The 12160-nt window shown below is 41.1% G+C and overlaps 1 protein-coding gene across 14 annotated transcripts in view; it reads left to right on the forward strand.

Moving 5' to 3' along the window:
* The window catches only part of NFIA (nuclear factor I A), a 360756-nt gene that overhangs the window by 305295 nt on the left and 43301 nt on the right, over positions 1–12160 (forward strand). For 10 of the 14 annotated variants that reach the window (XM_052802068.1, XM_052802069.1, XM_052802072.1 and 7 more), the window contains one exon: positions 972–1100. The exons of the other annotated variants lie outside the window; for them this stretch is intronic. In XM_052802068.1, the coding sequence (XP_052658028.1) occupies positions 972–1100 (129 nt within the window). The remainder of the gene's footprint in view (positions 1–971; positions 1101–12160) is intronic. 14 annotated transcript variants of the gene reach the window in all.

The following is a 12160-nucleotide window of genomic DNA, read 5'->3' on the forward strand; positions in this document are numbered from 1 at the left end:
TACCGGAAATCATGTGTTTTCAGAGTATGTGCAGATAATCAGAATACCCATACGCCTCTAGAACTATAAAAATATAGAGAATAATACAGACACACATACATGTTCTTCATGTCTATGCTGTAATATTCTTTTATCCAAGCATAAATCATACGCAGAAAAGGCTCAGGTTTTAAGAGCCTGTTGCAATATATTCATTCCACTAATTTCTTCGGTGCCATGAGCTTGGTATGATATCAACAGGAGTTATTCTTACACAGTATAACAAACTGGTCATATTAGCATTACACCTTTTCTGCCTGTCCACAGGAGAGGTTTCACCCAATGGCAACTTAACTCTGATTTTCATTGGAAGCCTTTGATATAGTTCAAGGGCATAATAACAACTCTGAAATAATTCCAGTGTGGCTTCTAATATCAAGACACAAATACCATTCACCCTTTAAAAAAATTTGAAAGCAAAAGGGAACCACATAAATATATTACTTTCAAATACCTTTGAAGTCAAGAGAGTAAGGAGAGGCAGAGTTTGAACTCAGAAAACTTCATTCTCTAGTTGTGCCTTGAGTCGTGCAGCACATTTAAAAGATCCATTTGCAATAATCTACTAAACCAGTGAGTGAAAGACAGAACTCATAAAAAGCCTGTAAAAATCCAAATGCTCCAGCTATTACAGATTTCTAAAAATAAAGCAGAGTAGGTTTCAGTAGCAATAATAAGCTGCATCTTATCCATATTTCAGATTTAAAAGAAAAATATGGCTGCCTTTTAGTACTCATTGCTCAGAGCAAACCATGGCCGCTTCTGCCTCAAAAAAGACCACAAATAAACGTGAGCTTTCAGCTTGCTGTTGTATTCCGTTTCATTTGTCCTTTAAGTTTATCTAGCTGCTTCTGCACCCACTTTCACAATGCATAGGCTGTCGTTCCATGACCTAGCATTATTAAATTGCACTTATCAATCATTCTTGCCAGGAATGCCATCGCCAACTACATTAAAGAAGTCAGAGAAGTCTGGTTTCAGCAGTCCCTCGCCTTCGCAGACCTCCTCCCTTGGAACGGCTTTCACACAGCACCATCGACCTGTCATTACAGGACCCAGAGGTGAGGCCTAACCCAAGAGCCCCCAGGCAGCTTAAGCATTAGCCACGGCACCCAGTGTCCATCCCAGCACCTTTCCACGGAAAGTCATCGCCACGTGTGACCCACCCAGTGAGAGGCTCTGCTTCACAAGCTTGATAACCCAGAGGTTTTAGTTGTCAAGACCTGCGTTTGGTTTTGCTAGGCTGGGCTGTTTGGTAAAACTCCTGATGACCATTCAACAGTGCCTAAGGTGGAAACGCTGGTTTCTGGGGGCCTGGGGTTTTATTTGAAGAGGGTGGGGAAAGGGACAGAATCTGTTACAGAAAGCGTCTTCTGCTTATGTCCATTCACAACATAGATTCATTCTAACTGCTCAAGATAGGGACCCATCACTCACTTCGAACCATGCCTGTCTTCCAGGACTATGGCTTTGTTTCTGCCAGTCGTTTACTGCTTGTGTTGTTGGTATCAGTGTGCTGAAGAACTGCCTTGTTAGGGGACTCCTTTGAAGCTGGTTCCTGCAATGCTTTGGCTGGTTTTCTTCACACTACTCTTCTGACTGACTTTCCAAGTAAAAGAGATGTCCTCAGGGTCTAGATGTGCTTATACATTTTTGTTAGAAAGATGCATTTGCATTTAGCCTAGAAAACTAAATGCAATACTCAGTTCACATTTGAAAAGGAACTCACTTGGGCATAGTAATATACACAAATGAATGAATCTCCTTACAAACCTTTTTGCAAGATAAAAAAATAGGAAAGAATGGTCATGACATGTTTCTTTCTGCTATGAAATTTTGTCTTATTTAGAGAAGATTATTAAGAAATTGGTCGAATGGTGAAGCATAAAAAGGCATATTAGCAATTCATACTAGAAATTATTTTGAAATGTCTGTTTGGTTTAGTGTAGGTTTACTAAGGGCAGCATAAACCAGGAGGAGCCCCTTTGTCTGCACAGTCCAGGTGATGCAGTGTGAAGTAGGGGAATTACACTAAGTTGAAGTGAGGTCAGAATTGCACTTAATGGGTTTTTGTGCTTTGTTAAATCTAGTTATTGTAGTTTGATTTGTTGTGGTTAATCCCATAAAAATTATTTATTGCCCTTAGACACGCACCTAGATCCTCAGAAGATATTTAGGCATCTAAGTTCTATGCAGATTTCCCTTGAAATTTGGATCTGAGCTATCTGGCAAATATATCTTCTTTTAAAAGCTTTGATAATTGGTGATATAAGTGTGAATAATATGAATGTTCCATTAACATTATATTCAGTGCACATCAGCTGACTCTGAATTCCTGTCTTCTAGAAGTTCAGCCTTTTAGATTTGAGTTGTTGATTGATTAGTTAATAGCCCTTTCTGTATTTAGCTATGTTTTACCTCACACTTATTTTTAAGATCACTGAATGCCTTTCTCTGCCCCTGTTTAGACCCTCCGTATTTTGGATTTTTGTGTGGTTGAGAGAGGAAATGTATCACTGGTGAGGTCTTGTTTAAATCTCATCTACAGTCTGTTTTAACAAGACTTTTTCTGTGCACTGGGGGATATCCATCGGCTATGTGAGAAGAACATTCAAAGACAGTCAGAATTTGAAAGAGCAAATACAATGATTAGAGTTCCCAAATTCTGTTTGTTTGGAAGATGTCTTTACTAACTCCATAAAGAAGTAACACTGTTTCTAGTCATCGTGGTTCCTAACAGGTTAAGCAAAAACAGTTCTTCTGTAACATCATGTAGAAGCATCTTCTATTTTACGCTTGTTCACAAACAAAGTCTTGTAGACTTTCAGGAAAAATCCCTCTGAATCCATCCATGGATTCTTTAAGTGTCATCATCCTGGAAAAATCTTGTTCCAGACTTTGTTCTTTTTGGACATTCCTCTTCAGTATTCTTCTCCCACAGCACACTGGCTGCGTTTATTTCTTTTCTACAACAATCGCTCTATTAGTAAAGGGTAATATACTGAGATGGATTATTTTCTGCAAATCCAGCTTTGTTCTTTATCCCGTTCCCTCCAGTGTACTTTAGGACAGTAAGCAGGAGAGAGAAGCTTTTCAGGTATCAAAAGTGGCAACATAAAGAGTATAATGCAATTGTATAAGAGGATATAATCTTTGAGCAATTCATATGCACCCTTAGTTACTGTACCTTTGTGCAGAAATGATAGGTATAATATAGTACACACATGTTGCATTCTCTTTGGATACATATGCATTATGTAAATGGTCAGTGGCAGGTCATTCTGAGTAGTCTTCAGGAAAGTAAGAGGAGGATTAAATCTTCAGTCTGCAGAGATATTTCAAAGAAAGGAAAGTCATAAGTAGGTCACCATCAGAGTAAGCTCCTCATCCAACTGAATGACTACAAGAAGGTTCAATCTCCTTCTGATGTTCATATGTGCAAGTTTATCACTTGGATGTGTATATGAGATGCATTTGTAAAGCATGATCAAAATAGACAGCAGAGAAGAAGCTGTAGACTATTCATGGCAGGTGTTGTCATTGACAACCAGTGATTTATAACTTCTCAGGAATATTGCCGAATCTTTCACACACTTCCAAACATTCCTTAGAACACAGCGCACGTCTTATGCTTGGGTATCCCAGGATACTGAGTGCCCTTCCCAGTGATCCCCACAATGAGTCATTTTGGAAACAAAACTTGCTTGGAGGAGGAGTAGATCCTTAAAAGGATTCCTTAGCTATAAGGTGCTCCATTCAATGGACCAGTTGGAAAACCTCTGTTCTCATGAAATTATCTGTACTGTACCGTGTTGTGGAAGGCTGTGCACTAGTTTCCTATCTGCATTGGTGCTGCTGCCAGTACTCAACCCAGCTGGGCAGTAGCCAGCAGAGAGGATCTGAGCTGGCTGACCAAAGGACCAGATGTGCAGTGAGTGCTGGCGCATGGATGCCAATGCTTCAGTGACTCCTCAGTAGTTCCAACAGATGGTGGTAAGATCCAAGTTTCTTTGGTGATAAGCTAGCAAAGTGATTCATGGAGCCTCACTTGATGATGGCAGTTTTTTGGGCATGACTCTATGAATGCACCATATGTCTTCTCTGGACCAGTGTGGTTAGGATTCAGTGTCTGGCAGATGGTAAATTGATCACCTATAGGGTGGCTTTAGCATCACTATCAGTTTTAGAATTTATTTCAAAGCATTGAAAATTCTAGCAGTTAGATCTCTATCTCCCACACAGCATACTTTTGTTACCTGCAAGTTAGATTATTCGGTGGTCAATGTAGCTCACCACAGTACTCCAGTATTGCAAAGCCATCATGTATTGCTGGCATCTAACAAAGTTTCCCAGACATTAGCCCACTTGAACTCTTTACCAGACAGTAAAGGATTTAAATAGTATGGGTGACAGCAGTATTTACATAAGTGGTTTTAGGCTTCCATGTATTGCTACTTACACTCTAGTGACTTTATATCTGGAGCTGGCTGAAACGTTAAATTGACCACAATCTTGTAAACCTAGGACATACAGCAGCCTGTGCTGTAGAGCATTCAAGCATTTCCACAGAATGTGACAGCATAGATCCTGCAAACCAAAAAGCAAGGAAGAAAAGGCAAGGAAAGAAAAAAAATAAGAATGAGATGGTATGTTAGGAAGATAAATGAAGGAGAAACACAATTACAAGAAACAAGAAATACAGCACAAAAGGAAGAAATCAAGGAAGTGGGTGTGTGAGCAGAAAGAGAAGAAGGGATGACAGTCAACCAGTGGAGTGGTTCCCATTATATTAATTTCCTCCATAATAAGCATTGCCATTGAGATTTTTATCAGGACAAGGCCTACCAGGGAAACTATGCAGGATAGTACTCTCTGTTTGTGCCGAAGTGGCAAAAACTTCATGTCACATATCTGGGAAGACATTGTGCCCTTCTCTATCAAAATTCTCCACGGGGTCACCAAAATATCAGTGCCTGTTAGCTGTCCTGTCAGCCAGCTTCAAGTGAATCAAAGTGATAATTCCTGCTAACTTGCTCCAGAGCTACACAGTGTAAAAGGACATTTTGTAATATCCTATTCCGTACAACTATCCGTGGCTGCTCCTTGATGCTGTCAGCTGGCAGACTAATGTAACCTTCTACTTTCCTTTGAATTTTGACAAAAACAAAGCAGTGCAACTTCATTCTGATACAGACGCCTCAGATCAGGCGATGGTAATGTAACACAGCCAAAAGAGGAGAGAGCCACACCTCAAGGGTAAGAAAGTTGAGTAGAAACCATAAATAGCATAACGCTGACCAACAGATGAGTGTTCCTTTTGCAACAGCGAAAAGCAACGGTCCAGTTTACAATGTCAGGATAGCTGACTGTGTAGGTGAAGATTTTTATTTTCTCCACTCACTTTGAAATAATATGATGCTGAAGGAAAAACAGGTTCCTAACAGATGGCCTCAAGGTCAGGGTTTAGTAATTACGAGATACCCTACCCAAACAGCCATCTACTCCCATATCCCAGGCAGGGGAGGGCAGAGAGGAAGGCTTGCAAACGGTTAAAGCTTCAGCTAAACAAAAGTCAGGAACCGTGTAATTAAAACTCTACCTTTGTCGTATTGTAAAGAGTTAGCCTGTGACATAGGAAATATTTAAAGGAGCAGGCTGTTCAGCTAATTTGTGTGTGAGTGAACTGCTTAGACAGTCCTATCCTAAATTAACTGTAAGACCACCCACTGAGATTGCCTCATAAAGGGCCATGATTGCTCAGCTTCGTTTTGTATAACCGTTCAATAATTACTAGATAAATGCATAACTAAAAGCTCTATTACACTAATAATTTGTACTGAGATAGATGTGTGGGACACCATGCTGGGTTAATTTGTCATCCCTGCAGCAAACTTCTAAAGAGGGCTCTTTTGCAGAGGAGTTGTGTTAATATGTTGCTCCAGTGAGGACATGTTAGAGCAACAAGATGACTTGGTCGCTTAATCTCCTAAAGAGGCAAAATGCCTGGAGGGTTAAGTGCCAGAAAGAAGAATGGGGGGTGATTAACACAGTGGACCCAGATTTAAACTCATCCTGACAAAAGGAGCTGATCTAACTGAGCAAAAGAATGAAAAAAGGGGAGTGTTAAAAATACTAATAGGATTTCATGCATCCCTAAAAAATAATATAAAAATAAAGTGCTGCGGGAACAAAGTATTTTACCCGTGCTTTTACTGATTCTGTGTTCAGTTTCTTTGCTCTCTTTGATGTATCCGTGAAGTTAAACTATATGCTTTAAACAGTGCAGTGAACTATAATATTTTTATCTCTGCTTTATGCTAAATTCTTCTAGCTTCAGACACACACAAAAAGCACATTATTGCTTTAAATATGGAACCCATGTTTAAGCATCAGAGCTCTGGATTTTCAACCTCCTCTATTGACAGAACCATAAATCATGTTAAAGTTAAGTGAATTACTGTAGCGTGGAACTATAGCTTTAACAATGTTTATGTAGTATCAGCTTACCATCTACAGAATGAAAGGGGAAAAAAACACTGATATTAGAAATGGGAATGTGGAGTCCTATTAACTTAACAGCAATATATCACTCCAAAGTCACAGATTCCATTACCATGCCCTTTTTAGTATCAAAGCAGAATTATATCATCACACACATAAAGGTTGTGGGTTTTTAGAGAATTTACATTTCTATTGTAAACTTATCAACTGCATTTCATTATAAGAAAGACATGATATATTCTCCTAGCGGTAGTTTTTATCTTATATATGGGAATACATCATGTATATTAAAAACAATAATAATAATATGCAAAAGTTGCCAGCATTGGATGTGAAGTAGGAATTCCACAAATAAGTTAAATTAGGGTTTTTTGACCTCTAGCTATGGTCTTGGAAGGGAGAAGTGCTTTCTATAGGTATGATTTTTATTTCTGTACCTATATAATCAGTTCTATAGTATTCTGATCTCCCAAAGGCAGAAGAATTTTGACATGTTTTAAAACAATCTGCTCAAAATAGCTAACTTAACTGGCCCCCTGCCTATACCAGAATCTGGAACCAACACTCAGTTCAGCTCTACAGGTTTTCAGAAGCAGCCTGTAATACTCAACAATCCAGAGTACACCAATAAACCCTGTGCCTAAACACAGCTTTAAGCATATTTTCCTTTTGCTAGGAACTCCGTGGGCCTTGGCAAAATGTCCTTCTGCCTCCCACTTGCTACTGCAAAATCTCTTACAGAAAGAGTATTTCTCAACAAAGGGTCCAGGTGCCTTATACCACTCTGGTCTTCAGAGCAGCAAAAAGGGGCTGATAGCCAGCCCTGACTTGGAGATACCATGGGTCTCTTTTTTCAGCAGTGCTAAGCCGACCACTTGCACTTGACTTCTGGAGATAAGAGATGGATATTCTGTAATTCAGTCCTTCTTTTTGATGTCAGGAACAGATCATCCATCCATCATATTTAGGGTATTTGTATCTCTTGCATTGGTCAGCTGTTTAGATTATATTTTGAATGTTTCATCTATGTTTGCCCACATAATATGGAAGTATCAGTGATAGCTAAATTTTACCCGTGCTAAGAGGGTAAGGCCTATTTTTTTCTCCCACCCCATGATTTCCCAGCCTTGTCACTGCAAATGGGAATGCAAGACAGTATCAGTTTGAATTTAGCTCATCCATGGACCTGTTACTAAACAGCCCCTTTGCACGATTATGGGACTTAAGTAATACTTAAGTTTGCCAGTGATCTGAATTCCCTTCAAAGGGCTGGTCCTAGGACTGGTCAGTCCTACCCTCAGCAGCTCAGTATTTAAGTAGAGGCAAGTCCTTGCTAACCTGAATAAGAGATTGCTCTATATTTGTCACCCTAAAGTCTACTCCTAATGGGCAGTAAGAAAAATGGGGACTTTCAGAAACCTTTGAAAGAGTTACGGGGATGCAGCTCCCATTGAAATTCAAAAGCAGTTAATGAATTCTCTCAGGACCTCTGCAAATCCCAGCCCAAGTTTCTTAATTATTTTTTTCTTGTTTGGGTAACTGCTTTCATCACAAAAATCTGTGGGCTTAAAGCTATTGTTTTAGGCTTCTATTCTTTACCTCTTGTATTGTATTATACACAGAAGTGTAAGTTCCTTTCAACAAATTTGGATTATTGCCAGATCTCCTTATTAAAAAGTCACTCTTCATATTTCCGATAAACACAGCTGTTTCATGGTGTTTGAAAGCATTTCACATCAGCCAGCATGGTGGCTTAGCCAATTAGTACTCTAATATGGTCAATTTTCAGAATAAGTACCTTTGGGGTACAAAGGGTGGGATACATCTTGCATAATTTGAACTGGCACTTGCATCACTTAAATGCTAGGAGAAAGCTAACAGCATGCAGGGAGTTAAAGCAACTTAGAAGCTTGAAGTGGAAATATCTAGCAGTACAAACTGTTCTATAACATTTCCAGTGAAATGACTTTTAAAAAAATACTTTCTTAATTGTAATGAAGCCAATTATAATGGCCTCAAAAACAAGCTGATAAAAATGATCCTGTTTCATTATGATTATAAAGTTACTATTTCTAGGAAGATTGATCAATGTTTAATGAGCTATTAGTAAACTTAATTATCACTTTATAGAGGAAGTATCTGAGCGTTGTGCCCTAGTGAAGCCAATCCACTGTTGGCCTGGTTTGATGGACTAGCCCTCATGCCTGTGAAGGAACAGTGGTTTTGATTCCCCAGACCACTACTTCTTTGAACAGGCGAGGAGTGCAGGGTGATAGTAGGCTTTTCCTGAGCGGGGGAAGAACAACACTAAATGACCCTTTCAAAGACTTCAAACAACTTTATGAAGAAAGAAATTTCATCCAGTCATCTGGACTTGAAGGGGTTGGCAAGGCTTTTTGGAAGAGGAGATGGAAGGTGGATGGATCAATATGTCTCCCCATATGTTGGGCTGTGCTGGTGGAGAAATCTGTCTGAGCGCTGCAGGTGCGATCACGAAGAAGTCCCCTTACCGCATCAGTGAGCACTCCCTGGGAGAAAGGATCCCATGCGTCTTTATTAGGACTGCTTCTTTGTTCCAGGAGAAGGGCCTGAGAAGGGTACTAAATATCTGAAGAAAACTATAACCTGTTTCAAATTAACTGATTCTTTATTATCTGATCATTCAGTTGAATAGAATTCACAATTTTGGCTCTTCTTCATTTGCCTTAGACATGTGAAGTGCTACCCTAATCAATGAATGCAACTTATTTTATTGGTTACTTAGTTTGTTATTGGCTACTACAAATCAAGAAAGGAAAAGACAAGACAGGCTTGCATAATCAGACGTTTGAATTCAGTGTTCTGAAAAATCCTCTTACTTCTGTGCTGCACAGCACCATGAACTCATAAAACACTAAAAAATCCAGTATAGCGTGCAACAGCTGTACTGCATAATTACTTGGCCCAATAGCAGTAGTTTTAAAATATTGGTATATCTGTTGCAGGCCACCATACATTATCATCTCATTTTCAATAAAAACTCTGGGATGTTTCAGATGAGCTTCAATGGAATTAGAATCATGTGTGCTTTGAAATATTTATGCTTGCCTTGAGATGGAAGGATAATTCCTGCCTCCAACCCCCCCTCCCCCCAATAACAGATTTAATAATGCCAGATAGTCCAACTCCTCCATACCTACAGCAGGTAGAAATGAAGTTCTGATCTGGAGTACACATTTTCTAGGTTGTAGAACTTATATTTTATGTCATTTAGTGAGGTCAATAATAAAATATAAATGTCACAGGCTGAAAGACGCCAAGAGAAATATGGTTTGGCAGCATGGAGCTGCTTAGGGATACATAAATAATAAGTCAATAAGTAAATAAATAATAGACAAAGACCTATTTTATCTTCCATTTGAAGATCTCAAAGAATTTACAATCACCGACTGAGACTTGTAATATCCCATCAGAAGCACATAAGTAGTAATGGCTCCTTCTCATACCCAGGAAAATCTGCATCACTCTAGGCGTGGTTTTTGGAAGCAATGACTTTATAATTTTTATTAAACATTTCTGAAAATCATGATTGAAGGGGCTTGTCCATGGTCACTTGCCCCTTGTAGAGGCAAATAGGGAAAATAACAACGTGCTCCACTGCCTCACATCCTTTAACTGATTAAAAATGTTTGAGGATCTATGTAGTTGGAAACACAGTTGTGTTCTGCAGTTAGAACTTGTTTGAAAGGCCATTTTTGCATACACCAGAGCTGGTGACCACAACACAGCTATCGGAGTAATGGTCTGTATCTGGGCCAACAGCTTTTAGACTTTAGCATTTAATTCCCTCTCTCTAGTATAAGGCAGGCACACTTGTAATGTTGATCAGTTTAATAGTTGTAGATTCTTCCTTTTATCAAACAGCTCTTCCTTTTGCCACTTGAGAAATTTGGTATGTCCCAGTCAGAGACTGCAAAAACAAACCTTTTGGAGATCCTTATTCTATTTGTTACTTCTTATGCTAACCCATCTACTCTGAGAAAATGAACCCTACATGTCAGTATATGGCACAGACTGAGGACTGATGCCTATTCGGTCTTGTTTCCTTCCCCAGTCTTTCCTGTGATCAGCAGAAAGCCCTTCAAGGCTGTGCTGAGGAGTTGGCCAAAGACTCCAAAGAGGAACCACTTTCTCCTTCTTGCGGCACTTTACCTTCCTGAATTATTGTTGATCATTTCTGCATTCATTTTTCTTCTCTCTTTCTTTGGGAAGATCACTGACAAGTGCTTTCTACTTTGTTTTCTACCCTGACAGGCTGAGGAGGTCAAGGCAACAGAGAAAGACCCACTACTTGTATGCCTATGAGTATTTCTAATAACCATAACATGTCTTTCATATAGCAAATCAAATTATTAAATGAAGAGTGTGATGGGTTGACCCTGGCTGGACGCCAGGTGCCCACCAAAGCTGCTCTATCACTCCCCCTCCTCAGTTGGACAGGGGAGAGAAAATATAACAAAAGGCTCATGGGTCGAGATAAGGACAGGGAGAGATCACTCAACCAATTACTGTCATGGGCAAAACAGACTCGACTTAGGGAAAATTAACTTAATTTATTGCCAATCAAACCAGAGTAGGGTAATGAGAAATAAAACCAAACCTTAAAACACCTTCCCCCCACCCCTCCCTTCTTCCTGGGCACAGCTTCACTCCTGAATTCTCCACCTCCTCCCCCCCAGCGGCACAGGGGGAGGGGGAATGGGGGTTGGGGTCAGTTCATCACACGTTGTCTCTGCCGCTCCTTCCTCTTCAGGGGCAGGACTCCTCACACTCTTCCCCTGCCCCAGCGTGGAGTCCCTCCCACGGGCGACAGTCCTCCACGAACTTCTCCAACGTGGGTCCTTCCCACGGGCTGCAGTTCTTCACGAACTGCTCCAGCGTGGGTCCCTTCCATGGGCTGCAGTCCTTCAGGAGCACACTGCTCCAGCGTGGATCCCCCACAGGGTCACAAGTCCTGCCAGAAAACCTGCTCCGTGGGCTCCTTTCCCCACAGAAACGCAGGTCCTGCCAGGAGCCTGCTCCAGCACGGGCTTCCCACAGGCTCATAGCCTCCTTCGGGCACCCACCTGCTCCGGCGTGGGGTCCTCCCCGGGCTGCAGGTGGATATCTGCTCCACCATGGACCTCCATGGGCTGCAGGGGTGCAGCCTGCCTCACCATGGTCTTCCCCATGGGCTGCAGGGGAATCTCTGCTCCGGCGCCTGGAGCATCTCCTCCCCTCCTTCTTCACTGACCTGGGGGTCTGCAGGGTTGGTTCTCTCACATATTCTCACTCCTCTCTCCAGCTGCAGTTTCTGTGCCACGGCAACTTTTTTTTTCCCTTCTTAAATCTGTTATCCCTGAGGCACTACCACCGTCGCTGATGGGGTCAGCCTTGACCAGCGGCGGGTCTGTCTCGGAGCCGGCTGGCATTGGCTCTGTCAGACATGGGGGAATCTTCTAGCAGCTTCTCACAGAAGCCACCCCTGTACCCCCCCATCTACCAAAACCTTGCCACACAAACCCAATACAAGAGCCATACCTTGGAAAAGCTACATACAGTGTAGTCTCAGGCCTAGCTTTGAATTTCCACATTTCCTGGG

The sequence above is a fragment of the Harpia harpyja genome, chromosome 11, assembly GCF_026419915.1.
Source record: "Harpia harpyja isolate bHarHar1 chromosome 11, bHarHar1 primary haplotype, whole genome shotgun sequence".
Classification (NCBI taxonomy): Eukaryota; Metazoa; Chordata; class Aves; order Accipitriformes; family Accipitridae; genus Harpia; species Harpia harpyja.